Source organism: Mastigoproctus giganteus, chromosome 3 (assembly GCF_048544385.1).
Source record: "Mastigoproctus giganteus isolate SK-2022 chromosome 3, ASM4854438v1, whole genome shotgun sequence".
Lineage (NCBI taxonomy): Eukaryota > Metazoa > Arthropoda > Arachnida > Uropygi > Thelyphonidae > Mastigoproctus > Mastigoproctus giganteus.
The window spans coordinates 21411065-21426217 of NC_143577.1; the positions used below are offsets into that span (position 1 = coordinate 21411065).

General features: G+C 40.5%; 1 protein-coding gene across 2 annotated transcripts in view; it reads right to left on the reverse strand.

Annotated features, from left to right (window-relative positions):
• Positions 1-7178: 7178 nt before the first annotated feature.
• Positions 7179-15153, reverse strand: part of LOC150087788 (uncharacterized) — a 63789-nt gene continuing 55814 nt past the window's right edge. For both annotated transcript variants that reach the window (XM_090369202.1, XM_090369203.1), the window contains exons 5-7: positions 14780-14949; positions 12421-12557; positions 7179-10242 (exon numbers count right to left, since the gene is read on the reverse strand). In XM_090369202.1, the coding sequence (XP_090225328.1) occupies positions 7779-10242; positions 12421-12557; positions 14780-14949 (2771 nt within the window). In that variant the 3' untranslated portion in view covers positions 7179-7778. The remainder of the gene's footprint in view (positions 10243-12420; positions 12558-14779; positions 14950-15153) is intronic.

Consider the following 15153-nt stretch of genomic DNA (forward strand, 5'->3'; position numbering starts at 1 on the left):
ATAATTCAGACACAGCATGGGTTTGTTAAGGGAAAGTCTTGTCTGACAAATTTGATAGGATATTATGATGTGGTTACAAAGGAACTGGATGCAAAAATAATTTTGATATCGTATACTTGGATTTCAGGAAAGCTTTTGACACTGTTGCGTATGGAAGACTATTGTACAAATTGGAGCAGAATGGTATTAAGGGTAAGTTGCTACGATGGATAAAATGATGGTTAAGTGGGAGAAGACAGAGGGTGGTAATCAATGGGTGCTGCTCTTCGTGGAGTAATGTTATTAGTGGAGTCCCACAGGGTTCGGTGTTGGGTCCACTGTTGTTTTGTGTATTTATCAATGATATTGATGAAGGTATATCAGGCTTAATGTCGAAGTTTGCAGATGACACAAAGGTTGGCAGGGTTGTTAATGACAGTAACGGCAGTGTGCTACTGCAACAGGATCTAGATAATTTTGGGCAGATGGGCTGAGAAGTGGCAACTGAAATTTAACCTTGACAAATGCAAAGTACTGCATATGGGTAGAAGTAACCCCAGAGAAACGTGCCAACTGTGTGGTACTACACTTAAGGTGGTAGAAAATGAAAAAGACCTGGGAGTAATTGTGCAGGCAGATATGAAGTTTTCTGAGCAATGCAGACAGGATGCCAGGGCAGGTCATGGGGTTTTATCAATGATATATAGGAATTTTACTAGCAGGGAAAAGGAGGTGATTGTCCCTCTGTATAAGGCAATGGTCAGGCTACGCCTTGAGTACTGCGTACAGGTCTGGAGGCCTCATTTTAGGAAGGATGTAGATTTGCTTGAGCGTGTACAGAGAAGGGCAACAAGATTGGTGAGGGAATGAAAGGATCCTCCTCTTACCAAGAGAGGCTTAAGTTCTGCAAATTGCAGTGGCTGGAGACTAGGCACCTGCGTGGAGATCTGATTGAGTTGTATAAGGCATTGAATGAGTTGAGCACGCTGAATTCTGATGGGATCCTTCTACTTGTTCAGATTACGAACCTAAGGGGGCATAAATTTAAATTAAGAAAAGACAGATGTAGAATAGATGTGCGGAAATTTGCCTTTATCCAGCGAGTGGTTAATTGCTGGAACAAACTTCCATCTGTCGTTGTATAAGTTGATAGGTTAAATAAATTTAAGGAGGAACTGGACAGGCATTTGGAGGGAATGGTGTGATTTTTTTTTTTTTTTTTTTTTTTTGGCTGATGCTGCATAAGCTCCTACACTTGCTTTCTTGCATCACATTCCACTACTACTACTACTACTACTGCTACTACTATTACGCATGCACAAACCATTCAAGGAATTATACACTTAAGTCAGATCACCTCGCAAGTGTTTAGTCTCCAGACATTGCAATTTGCAGAATTTAACCTTTCTTGGTAAGAGTGCCCCCTTTGTTCTCCTCACCAATCTCTTTTCCCTTCTCTGTACCTGTTCCAGCAGCTCTACATCCTTCATAAAATTAAGTCTCCAGACTTGTACGCGGTACTCAAGATGTGGCCAAACCATTACACAATACAAAGGGCGATAATTACCTCCCTTTCTCTGCTAGCAAAATTCCTGTATATCCTTGACAAAACCCCATGACCTGCTCTGGCAACTTGTTTACACTACGCAAAAACTTCATATCTGACTGCACAATTACCAACTTCAGTGTACTAACACACAGTTGATACGTTACTTTAGGGTTACTGCAACCCATATGCAGTAATTTGCATATGCTAAAGTTAAACTTCAGTTGGCACTTCCCAGCCCATCTGCACAACATTTCTTGATCCTGTTGGAGTAGCATACTGTCATTAACAACCCTTCTAACCTTTGTATCATCTGAATTTTTCGACATTAAGCCAATATACCTTCATCAATGTCATTGATAAATATACAAAACAATAATGGGCCCAACACCGAACCCTGGGGGACACCACTGATAACATTAATCCACGAAGAGCACTGTCCATTGGTTACCACACTTTGTCTTCTCCTACTCAACCACCATCCTTTAATGCATTGTAGTAACTTGTCCTTAATGCCATAATTCTGCGATTTGTACAGCAGTCTTCCATGTTCAACAGTAACAAAAGCTTTCCTGAAATCCAAGTATATGATATCAAAATTATATTTCCATCTAGTTCCTTTGTGACCACATCGTATTATCCAATCATATTGGCTAAACAAGAATTCCCCTTAACAAACCCATTCTGTGTCTGAATTATTACTGCTTCCTTGTCAAGATGATCCTGCAATGCTTCTTAAAATAACACCATTATTTTCCCCGAAATAGAAGTTAAACAAACATGTCTGTAATTACTCGTGTCCCACTTAAATCCACCTTTGTGAATTGGGGATACATTTGCACATTTCCAGTCCGTGGGGACCTCTCCTGAGTCCAAGGATGCTCTCATAATTATGGCTAAGGGTTTGCATACTTCCTTTGCTGCCTCGTTCAATATAACTGGATAGATCCCATCCACCTCAAGTGCCTTTCTTATGTTTAACTTCAACAATCTCTCCTCCACTTTACTCTCAATTATTACAAAGTCATTAAGCTCCATATCAGAGTTTAATAAGCTTCTATCTTCTACTTCCCAACAGAATTCCTCGTGTGTGAATGTGGATACAAAATACTAATTCAGTCTGTCATCTACTTGAGCAGGATTATCAACGGTCGAACGATTGATTTCAAGGGATCCAATCTGATTCATCCTCTTCCTTCTACAGTTTACATAATTAAAAAAAAGTCTTTGCTGTTCCTCTTTGCATCCTTTTCCAAAGATATTTCGTAATCTACCATAGGCTTCTGTGTCGCCTGAGAATTAATATGCATCCCATGCATTTTTCTTCTCTGCCACGAGTATCATTAGTTCATCTGACTTCCATTTAGACCTAAACCTTGACCAGTATTTCTTAATTGGTCTGAAAAGCCCAGTAGCTTCCAAGTTTAATTGATTGATTAATTGATTTTGTTCTATTTGAGGTATGAGGTGATGTCCATAAGACTGTTATTAACACAAGGTGGCCTCTAGGTCATTGTTGGAAGAAATCGACATCAAAAATTTATTTACTTATCGTCTGCCTACATAAGAATTTTTTGTTGTCTTGGATAAGAGGTGATGACGGCTGTAAATAGCAAGCCAGATAGGACTCCTCTGTGTGGAAAATCAGCAGAGATCGCTTTCTTGTGCGATTGTCCATGAGCATTAACCTGTACCCTGTCATGATGGAGTGATGCTATGAACTAGGGGATATTACCCTGGATAAGATAGCAGGATTCAGAGGAGTGCCAATACGTTGATGGCATCAAAGTCACCCTCACTCATAAAGAGTTCCACGTTCCCTTCAAAAGCAAACAATATAGTACGTGTAGTTGCAAAAAGATTCGTAACTGTGGACGGTTTCGGATGATATTGTGAATCTGTGACCACTTATCTCCAAATACGTGATTCGTTAAGATAGCAGCATAATTTTTTTCCAAGATTTTTAGGAAGTTGGAAGAGAACTTGGAGGGAAAGTTCTTGTTGTCAGAATTCCGTTGAAGATGGTCCTTAGTGGTTTAAGGATGAATAAGGCTAGGGAATTTTATTGTAAACTGTGGCACTTTGTCTGTCCCAGCAGTGGCAGTAGCTGGAAGGAAATTTATCGCAGATATCAGTTGGTTTGTACAGAGGTGATGGAAGGGTCAGTGTGTGTTGTTATAATTCGTGGTCGAGACGTAGAAGAGGGTTTGGCTGTCCTTTAGGCGTATTGAAACTAGTGATATGCTCTAACCATTGGGCTGGATGGAACTGCCTAGGAAAGCTAAGGGTTCAGAAGTTGTATGGGATTTTCTCTTGTTGAAGTAGGGTGCCAAGGTGTGCTGTTATAGTTCTTGATTTCTCCCTGTAAAATTGTGCTTATGCCCTTGAATAAGACTTACTGTTGGAAATCTGTTCAGTACTTTCCCAAATCTGGAACAGCTGCTGTCTTCATAGAAAAAGCCTCTGTACTTCTGAATCCACCAGGCTTTGGAGTGAGAAGAGATCTTCTTTTAAGAGGCATATTGTGCAATGGTGTTGACTCAGCTTTTTAGTACAGTTGTAGCAAGCCGGTCAATCGGTTCAAAGACTTACAGTGTCAGAGAAAGGCATTGTAATTAAATTTTAGGACCTCGAGAAAGGGAGAACTACATAGGGCTGTGGCTCTCTCATTGTGAGAGAGCCACATCATTGGGCTGGGCCAACATAGCTTCTTTTGGGAATTTGCAAAACGGAATGATATGGCAGCATTGTATAATCGTATGATGGTAGAACCGAATTTCTTCAAGAACTACACTGATTATTTATCCAGCTGTTATGGAGTACAACTTCGAAATGAAAAAATTCTTAACGGTGTTGCGTCATTGCACTGTTCTTCTTCTACGGTTTTCTCAAGCTTGAGGACTCGTGCCCTTATCCACAATTTTTTATACCATTCTCATATGTCTTCAGCCCTTCTTGAGGCTTCTTCTAGGATCATTCCATTTAATCTAGTGATCTACTCAGTACATCTGGCAGGGGATCTCCGTCATCTTTTTTAACTGGGGATTCAGTGTGATGTTTGATATGACCTCTTGGGGAATTTCTCGGGTGCAGATAGCATAATTTGGATATTGTTGACAGTTTTACGAATCGACTGATAAGTTGTGAGGCACTCGGGAAAGAAGGGACCCAGGCGGGTTGGAAGGGATGTGAGATGCTCGATCACTGGATTCTTTTCTCCTTCATTTGGCATATCAGTTTGTACTGCATCTTAGCTATATTTAGAGGGAGGTGGATTTCGGATCCTGGTGAGTGGGTAGTGCACTTACTGGTGGGGATCTCTTCCGAACTGATTTCACTGAGATTAACGCTTTCAGTGTCAGTAGTTGGTGTGACTGGCCTGATGTTCTCAGATTTCTGAGCTCAATATATATCTTGTGGCGTGGATCCAGATTTCTCAGTGGAATTACAAATTTCTTTGGAGATAACTTCTGACAGTGAGTACAAACTCTTTAGCTAACTCTGATATTTTAAAAAAATTTGTGAATGCCCTGAACATTTTTCCCCACCGGAACCGGCCCTATTCGCTATTGCAAATTCTTCAGACAGGCCTGGCAGATATGTATAAAATTTATTTAGATAAGGCTGTGTTTATAGAGACCTGATAGCATAAGGATGTTTGACGTGGCTGAGTTCGTCAGTCTCAGGAAAGGGTAGCATAGATTTTTTTGTTCCCAAAAACTCTGGTTTTTCATCCAGTAAATCGACTACAGAACGCAAGCAAAATAAAAAAAATATATATTATTTTTGTTTTGTTTTTTATAATTTTTTAATTTAACTAGAAGGTAATAAAAATTGTGCGTTTTGGAGGGAGTGACAATGACGTACTCCTTTCAGTTGTTGCATCGCTTCTTTTTGTTCACTAAATAACTATTTTCAGTGAAATTGCTTTTTCTTCCTCAGTTTTTGTGGTTTTCTACAGTGTATCTTATACTCTGAAAAATACGGTAATCAAATTTAGAACATTTTGTTTATTCTCCATCATTTATGCGGCATTCAGTGGATAAGTAGTTTTGTTACTCGTTATATGTAAAATTTTATTTTATAAACAATTTATTAATTTTATAAAATAAAAAATATTATATTTTATATATTTTTTAAACTTAACGTTTTAATTTTAAAGTTTTTTTTGGAAGCTAAGAATTTTTAATTATTTTAATTAAAATATAACTTGAATTTTTAAAATGTTTTGATGATATAAATTGATATTAAAAAATTTTCCAGCCAACAGACAAATTGCCTTCATCATCCGAGGCGTTCAAGCATTGACCACTAGATGTCACCACCTGCTTCGTTCATTCCATGATCTTTATTTTATATGTGAAGCAGCGCTGTAGTCAGGGAAATATGGAATTTCCCCCTACTAAAATCTTTGTTGACAGCAAACAAAATGCGATAATTTTATTACCATGGTAACAGAACAAAAGAGAAATACAAAATAAGTCAAAAGAAATGTCCGCAACCAATTTACTGAATTTCAGAGGTATACAGTCACAGATCATTGTATTCTACACAACCATCTCTGGTCACTTAACTGTACAAGTTTACACCGGAAATAACTGCATGAGGTTAAGGGGCAGATGTTCCGCCTTCTGTAATTATTAAAACATAGCACCATGGAATAAACACTGTCCTAGTAACAAAATTTGAAGTCTGAAAACGCACCAATACGGTATTCTTCGTATCCGTTATACAGGAAAAAAAAAAAAATGTAATAAATCAAAACTTAATTCATGAAACTAAATTTTCAGTAAGGCTTTTTAAATAATAAAAATTTAATTATATTAATAACGTCAACTCTCAGCGACACCTATATGAATAAAATCTCATCACTCACAGAAATGTATCTTAAAAGCTTCTTGATTTATTATTAAAATATTACATTTATCATTTACAATTTATTATTTATTTTTATTATTTAAAAATAAGGTTTTAAATAATAAGAATTTAATTATAATTAAATGTTCATCTTTTAAAAAAAATTAATTATTATAAAATGACGTCAATCACTATCAGTGACAGCTATATCAATAATAAAATCTCATCCCTCACAAAAATGTGTCTCAAAAGCTTCTTGATGACGCAATTTCTTCAAACATTTTAATTTTATCTGGTCAGGAGACTGTCCAAAAAATGCGTTTTTTTTTTTCTTTTTTTTTTTTTTTTTTTTTTTTACAGTTGCGTTTTGTCAATTTTCATGTTTCGGCAAGATAAAAAAATATTGGTATTTTTATTCGAATATTATTTACGATTTCATCACAAGATGGCGCTGTTTAAAACTCTCCTGACTAGATTAAGAGATGCGTGTATATCGGAAGAAGTGCTGTTCTTCCTCAGCCCACTCCAAGATAAGATCCCAACCCGGTTTAAATTCATAAAATAGAGTCAATATAACTGACTCATAAACAATTTTCTTTCTGAAACAGTCTGTAGTCAAAATGAATCATTAAATAACGTTTTTAAAATTACATTTAATGCAAGTCACGCAGTTATTAAAAAAAAAAAATCCTGATTTATAAGTTAATGTTAAAATATCGCATTTTGTACACTTATATTTATTTTAAAAATGTAAAAAAAAAAAAAAAAAAAACAACTTTCACCTCGGTGTAATTTTTTCAAATTATTACACATTCTGAATGTTGGATTACATTTTCCACGTGGCATGTAAATTTCACGTTACCACGGCAACACATTGTTGAAAATTACCTTTTACTGATTTTGCTGGTTGTCATAGTAATATCATGGCGATGTACCTTTCTACTCGTTACCATAGTAATATCATCGCGATGTACCTTTCTACTCGTTACCATAGTAATGTCATCGCGGTGTACTTTTCTACTCGTTACCATAGTAATATCGTCGCAATGTACATTTCTTTATACTCGTTACTTCAGTAATATTGTTGCAATGTACCTTTCTACTCGTTACCATAGCAACATCGTTGCACTGTACCTTTCTGCTCGTTACCATAGTAACGCACGGTTAAGTCACATTCTTTTTCAGTAAGTTAGTTCGATTTCCCGCCACCGCTTCTCGCTAAACGCAACAGGCTGTCAATAAGTTAGCTTCACCAGCGCTCCTAGTGGTTAGCCGAGGTACTAAATTAATTATTTCTAAAAAAATTTCCCCGTAGGAAACATGGGTGCTCGGGACCGACCACGTCGATAAAGGCCACGTGTAACAACAAGAGAGAGGGGGATAGTCGGTCACAGTTCTATCTCTTCCAGTCGAAGATGTCCGTTTCGGTGACTGACTTGATCTCCTCCCTCTCGCCGATGCTGGACGCCCTGTCCATGGCGCGGATGATAGGGGAGTTGATGATGATTTCCGTGCTGGATCTCTCCAAGACGGGCCTCGAGCGACTGAATCGTCTGTCACGCATTGGGGGCGAATCGGGGGGATGGGATGCTCGGTGAACATCCGGGAGGGTGATGGCCGGCACATTTTCGATGAACTCGCTGGACGAGCGCTCCAAGACGGGCCTTCTGGACACGTGACTTTCGTACACCCCGTTGTATTCGCTCACATCGTCCCGAAAGTAGGAATCACTTTGAGTCATGAACTCCGCCGAAGCGTGTTCCACAAAATGGCGGGCAGTTCTTTGCTGCTGTTGCGTCATGGTTGGCACATCTTCCAGGAACTCTGAGGTCGACCTCTCGGCGATGCTGCGGCTCGTGCGATAGGTGTAACCCGTGTCGACACTCCACAAGGATTCGCGGTCCGCATGCGCGAAATCAACGTCCATCTCGGTCAGGGAACGCAGGTCGAAGTCGGGGACCGATCCCGATCGGGAGGTTCGTCGGGACCGAACGCTGCCGTAGGCTGGGTCGTATTCTTGGACGGGAGGCAGAGAACTGCGTCTGTTGCGGGGCTCTGGTTGGTCACTCTTCTTCCGATACCTCGGTACACGGATATCGGCCAAAGGTTCCGCCATAGCAGGCGGATTGAGCGGCGCAGTGAGTACCCGGATGATCACCTCCCACGTGCTGGTGTCGAAGATGGACTCGTACCGCACGTCGCGAGTGATTTGGACGAACTCCTCCACTGTGACGGCCTCCTGAACCAGTGATCGGAAGGTCACATCGGTGGTGACGAGAGTCCGCCATCTTTCTTTGACCTCGAGTGTGAGCTCTTCGACGCCCTCTACCGGCGGAGGGTTAAAGATCCGAGTTACGACATTTCTCACCGTTTGGGGAGGATGGGAAAGGGGTGGCGGAGGAGGCGGTGGTGGTGGAGGAGGAGGTTGATGTGACACACGGTTGGCTTCAGTTGTGGGCACTGGTCTCGTGGCGAACTCTGTCACGGTGCTTCCAGTGTCTCTGTATTGTTCGTGAACCTCCGAGTAAGCGCCGTAGGTGGTGTTCGTGTCCACTTCGTCTGCTGGGGGGAGCTCGCCCGGGTAGTGTCGGATGGTGATGTCCCACGAGGAGGGTGGCTTCTTGTGCTGCTCGGTGGTGTCCTTGGTGTGTTTGGTCACCGTCTCCGTCGCGTGAACTTCTGTCGTTGTGGTCACGAATACGTCGTCGATGTTCTGCACCGTGATTTTCGGGGTTCGAGGCACGATCGTTTTCACCGGCGTTGGTTCCGTAATTTCGGATAGAGCGCGACTGTCCACTACGTCGGGGACTTGCCTGGTCAGGGTGGCTTGCCGGAGTCGACTGATGTCCTCCTGGATGTCCGTAGCCGTCTGCGTGTTGACGTAGTAGTCCGTGAGGGTGGCCGTCTGCAGTTTTGGCTTCTTCGCGATCATTTTGACTGGCGGTTCGCTCTCAATCTCCGTGTGGGACCAGATGTCGTTGTCGGGGATGCTTCTCTGGACAGACGGAGCATACGAAGACACTGATGGAGGTCCCCTAGTGGGCACCACCTCCTCCCTGTCGACGTACAGGTCCAAAGGAGGCGGCGGTTCCCTCTTCCTGATTCTGGCATACGTGGGAGGTTCCATGGGTGCCGGAGGGTGCATTTCTTGAGGGCTCGTGGTGATCATGGCGTAGTCCCTCTCGTAACGATCCCTCTGCAAGATATCTTCGCGCTCGCTGATGGTGGTAAGCAGTTGCTCTGTGGCCAACTTCGTCTTCAGTTTCTTTCGGTCGGGACCTTTGACAAGAGTCATGATGGGGACGGATGACACACTTTCTTCACGTTCCTGGTCCTCGGGATACCCCGACCGCACGCTGCCCTCGTCGGGTATGAAGGCCGTGTTCTCGTATCGGAAGTGATCGTTCCTCATGGTGGAGGTGTCGCTGATGATCATGCTTCGCCTGCCGTCCATCTCCTCGACGTCGGAGTTCAGCGATGACGGAGATTCGCTCGGATAGTCGGACGGGATGGTGTCGCTGCGGTCTCCAGAGCCATTCTGGGACGAGAGCGGAGTGAGAAGGGCTGCTTCGGAGCCGGAGGTGGACTGCGCCATTGCTCGTGGGATGCGGATGGGGTCAAACATGGACATGGTGCCCATGGTGGACCCGCTGAGCTTGGTGATCTCGCTGCCAGGACCCAAGGAGAGGGCTTTGCGTTTCTTCACCACCTTGATGTTGCGCTTCTTGAGGCAGTAATAAGCGATACCGATGCCCAGCAGAAGAAGGGTTAGGAAGAGGAGGGCGCAGATGATTAGCAGCAGTTCCACTTCGGATAGCTTCGGGGGAACGATGGCGGGGACACCCGACGTAGGAACAAGTCTGGAAGAAAAGAAGAATTATTACTCACTTAAACAGATGGCCATTATTTTTCTAACATTTAAGTTACATTATTTGCTCCTCAAAACCACATGGTACAGAGTACAGTTCCTCTTCCCCCTCCCCAAATTCTTTTTTGCGTGTACATAAAATAAATAAATAAAAAATCAAAACGAACTCGAACATGCAAATTTGAACTTAATCAAACCTCATGTCCAATAAAATACATATTGAGGTTGTTAGTTATTGAATTATTTAGGTCAAGCATTACCTTTTTGGACCTTCAGTTGACCATTTGTACAGTGTCAGGAGTGTTTGAATGAACGAGGAGCTTGAGGTCATCGGCATGTACCAAAAAATTTGGTTCAAGTGCTGCTGCAAACAGTGTTGAGGACAAAACTCCACCCTGCAGAACTCCCCTAGTTCCTTTAAAAGTTACTGCTCACCGTTGTGGTAAACCAGCAGTACCTTATTGGTTAGGATTCAAGCCAAGGCCTGAAGGAGGTTTCCATTATCATATGCAACCTTTATGTCGAGGAAGATAACATTCAATTGACTTTTATTGTGGAATGCCTTTTGTATTTCAAAGAGACTTTGGAGCAGGTTGCTGATGGTAGACTGCCCATTGATGAAATTGTAGAAGTGTGTAGGTCTATGGCTGAAACATTGATCAACTAGTCTTGAATAGATCGCTTTTTGGAAAACTTTCAGAAGGAATGCCTTCGAGATTGGTCTGTAATCCTTAAAACGTTTTGGGAAGTTGGATTTTGGAATTGGTTTGACTTAGTAGGCTTTCCAGCTTATTTTCTTTCAGGCGGTTGTAGACAAACTTATAATGCGTAACCTTTTTTAGTTTAAGAAAATTGGCTCTTCCTTTCTTCAAATTGATGCAGTCTTGTAGGTCCCTCTTCTTTTCCATTTTCAGAACGCTTTTTGCTTTTTCAGGAAGGCACTTTTCAACTCAGAAGAAAACCAGTGGTTAGTTCTGGGAGAAATGGAAATAACTTTAAAAGCGCCTAGATGCGCAAATCTTGAGAGATTGGTAGAGAGTTGCTTAACTGCTTTCTCAAGGGGGAAGGTTGCAAGCATCTTCCCAATTATAAGATCCTAGAAGATTGAGAGTTTGTTCGACATTCCTATATTTAATGGAGAAAATTTTCATCAAGATCACAGCAATTGTTTTGGAATTTTTGGACATCATGAAATATTTAAAAGCAATCGGAGTATGGTCTGAAGAAAAAGAAAAATTAAGCGTTATTCCTTCTAGCCCTGGTCAGTTATGGTGTAGAAGGTCCAGGAGGTATAGAAGAAGGAATGGTGCAAAGATCATTATGACACTGTTGCGGTGATCATCTTCCAGCTCACTCTGACACAGGAGGTCAACAGTCTCGGAGTCTGGGAAGTGTTTATCCAAAAACATGTTAACAACGCACCGTGATTCCTCAAAGGATTGAGCTAATTGACGAAGGTCATTGACCCAGGTGGTATTGGTGAGGTTTCCTAATATTTCTTGAAATCTCCCTTGTATTTCCTTATGGTTTGTTTCTGACTGCAATAGATTGGTAAAGGCTTTGTTAGATTTTAATAAGGATTGTGGGAATTCTTTCAGAACGTTACTATCATCTCTTGAGTTTAATGGTGGAGAACATGGGTCCCTCGTATTCCCATCTAGGATTTTTGAGCAGTATTTCTGCGACAAAGAGGATAATGCGATTCAGTGAAATCGCCTTCTGTGTGTTTCATCTCAACGCGATTTTCTACCATAGATTGAGAAATCCTGGAGGACAGGTAGCTTTCAACTATTAGCAGCCACACGTGTACAAGACGAGCAACTTTCCAGACCAAATTAAGTTGAAACAGGAGATCTACTACAGTCTATCAAAAGTTTCTTCAGACCTACACACCTTAGAAAATAGGTCTTGGGGCAATTTCTGCGCGTACAGAGGGCAGGAAGAATATGAACATTAATGATTCAATACGAGCATTAATGATTATTGTACATATTTTTTGCTTTCTGATGCAATAGGAACAAAATCACATTGGCTGATGATGGTGTTGCCTTCTATCGATCTAATGAGCACCCATTTCTGAAGAATTGTATTTCATATGATACAGTAATTTTTAAAAGTTGTCATCGAGTCAGAGATATTAAAAGCTAGTCATATTATTTAGGAAACTTACACAGGGGCAACGTTGCTTGGTGGAGGTGCCAGAGGGGGCGGGTACCTGCAGATGATCGTCTTGATTTCATCTTCTTCCAACTCCAAAGATCGATGGAACCGGACGACGATGTTATTGATAAAAACTCGTGGTGCTTCCTGAAAATAATAAACAGATTAAAGTTAAGCTCAAATCAAATAATATTAGAAATGCAATTTGTTCTAGTAATCGACAACTCGCGGATAAAAGAAAACTTCCCACAATTTCGTTTAAACTTCTTCCCCTGTAAATTGAATTCATGGTCCTAGTTCTGGAATTCTTTATAACAGCAAACATTTCACCTTCATTCATTTCACTAACTCTCAGAGCTTTATAATCCTCAATCAGGTCCCACCCTTAGATGTCTAGTGGCCAAGTAGCCCACATAATCGAAGTCTTTCCTCGTACATTCGCCCTTTTCCGATCTCTCACCATGCGAGTTGTCCGTCTTTGGATCCTTTCAAGAAGCGAGATATCTTCAGCTTCTTGAAAGATCACATTTGATATTCGGCTTATTGTAAGACCACATTTGGAATTCTCCATACTTGGACACAGTATTCCAAATATGGTCTTACAATTGCCTTATACACTGTGATTACGATCTCCCTATCTCTACAGGATATTGATTGATAAACCATCGATAGAACAACATGGGCTTTCCAGGCTGCCTGTTTACACTGCTCAGAAACTTCAGATCTTCCCGTATAGTAACTCCCAGATCCCTTTCTTCCTCTACCGTTTTTAATTTAACCAAATGTATAAGTTATTTTTGGGTTGCTATTCTTCAAAGACCTTCCATCTTGACGCATTGAAATATAGGTGACACTTTTCTGACCATTCCTGAAGTCTGTTCAAGCCTTCCTTGAAGAGCAGTGCTTGGTCCAAGAAGTGATCCTAGAGGGACCCCACTCCTGACTTTACAAAATCTGAAGAATATCCATTAATCACAACCCTCTGCCTTCTACCATCTTGAACTCCATCTTAGAGTCTTTCCAGAACCTCAACATGTTCCAGCTTATACAGTAACCTCTCATGAGGGACTGAGTCGAATGCCTTGCTAAAAATCCAAATAAACTATATCGAAATTGTTTCCTACATTCAGTTCATGAGGAACTGTGTCAAAATAGCATAAAAGATTAGTTAAACATGATTTGTCCATAACAAAACTATGTTGTTTGCCCATCATAATGCCATTTCTTTATAAATGTCCCCAGATTGCCTTATTAATAATTTCCTACAATATTTTCCCTTCCACTGAAGTTTAAGGAAGGAATGAGCTGGATCTGGGCAGTTCTACAAAGAAAGAAAGAAATTGTGGAAGAGGACCAGATCTTTATTTGCGAGATAATTAATAAAACACTCCAAAAATGCCTGAGTTTTCTGATTAATTCCAAAAAAAACTCAGATTCTAACACGCAGCTCGGTTCCCCACTTCAAATATGGCTGCCGGATATGAAATTCAATTTGTCAGAAGTTTCACACAATTCCGGTAGATGGCGCCAATGATAAAATCTATGATATTTTAATATTTTAAAAATGGCTGAAAGTAGGAACAATTATTATATAATTTTAAAGTTGATCTTAAATAACACTTGCTTTGTTCATATTTTTAACACCAAGATCATGAGTTTAAGGTTAGTTCATGAAACTAGCTAAAAGTAGAATAAATATGAGAAAAGTTAAATGAGAGTTAAATTTAATTATAAGAAAAAAAAAGTTAAAATATGAGAATTAAATCATCCGAAGGTCCATATAATTCCGGTAGATGGCGCCAACGATCAAATCAATAAGATAATTAACAATAACGGTATAAAGTATAAACAGTTATTATGTAATTTTGGAATTGGACACTAGATGGCGCATCGGTTCTTAATAAATAAACCTGACATCGTTCAAAAAAAAAACATTTAGGTAAATCGATATTATAAAAAATATTTCTTGCAGGAGGCGCCATCTGACGACAAAACGGGGAACTCTTCTTGAATCTAAGAATATTCGGTTAAATAATTTCATATTTTAAATTAAAAATGAATCTAAAATTTAATTAATAGAAAAAAAATAAAAACGGAATAGATGGAGCTATTTATCGAACAACACGACTTGTTTTTTTTAATAGAGGAGGCAACATCAGTAGATAAATTAAAAGTCACTTTCATAAAAGGTAGCTCACTCCTTAAACATTTTGCAGGTGTTTATTTACACCTGAGATTCTTTCGCTGAATAATCTTCACTTTCTTCTCTCTGCAACCCCCCCATTTCCCCCAGAATTAATGCATCCAATCCCTCATACAGGGACTCATCACACACAGTTCACGTCTCTACGTGGGCGAAACCAACTCACCTGTCGAGTACCACACCCTTTGAGGGGGATACGGAGCTCGTAATATTTGCTGCCATCCCCGTAGAAGCGACAAGGACTGGTACGGTCGTAATCTGTATAAGTGACCCCTCGGAATGGCTCAGAGAAGTTAAGCTTCACAACCATCTCTCCAGAGGCACAGCCAAGGAAAGCTATTGAAAGAAAGAAAGAAACATTACTTAAAACATGGCCATTAGGGATGATATAGGGTGGAACCCGGGTCCCACGATTGCTAATACACTAATAATTTAATATTCATGACTTCCTACCTTCCACCCCTTTATATCAGAAATATATTTTTTAATTTCATTATTTATTGAGGTATTTTAAATATTTTAATTTATTTTAAATATTAA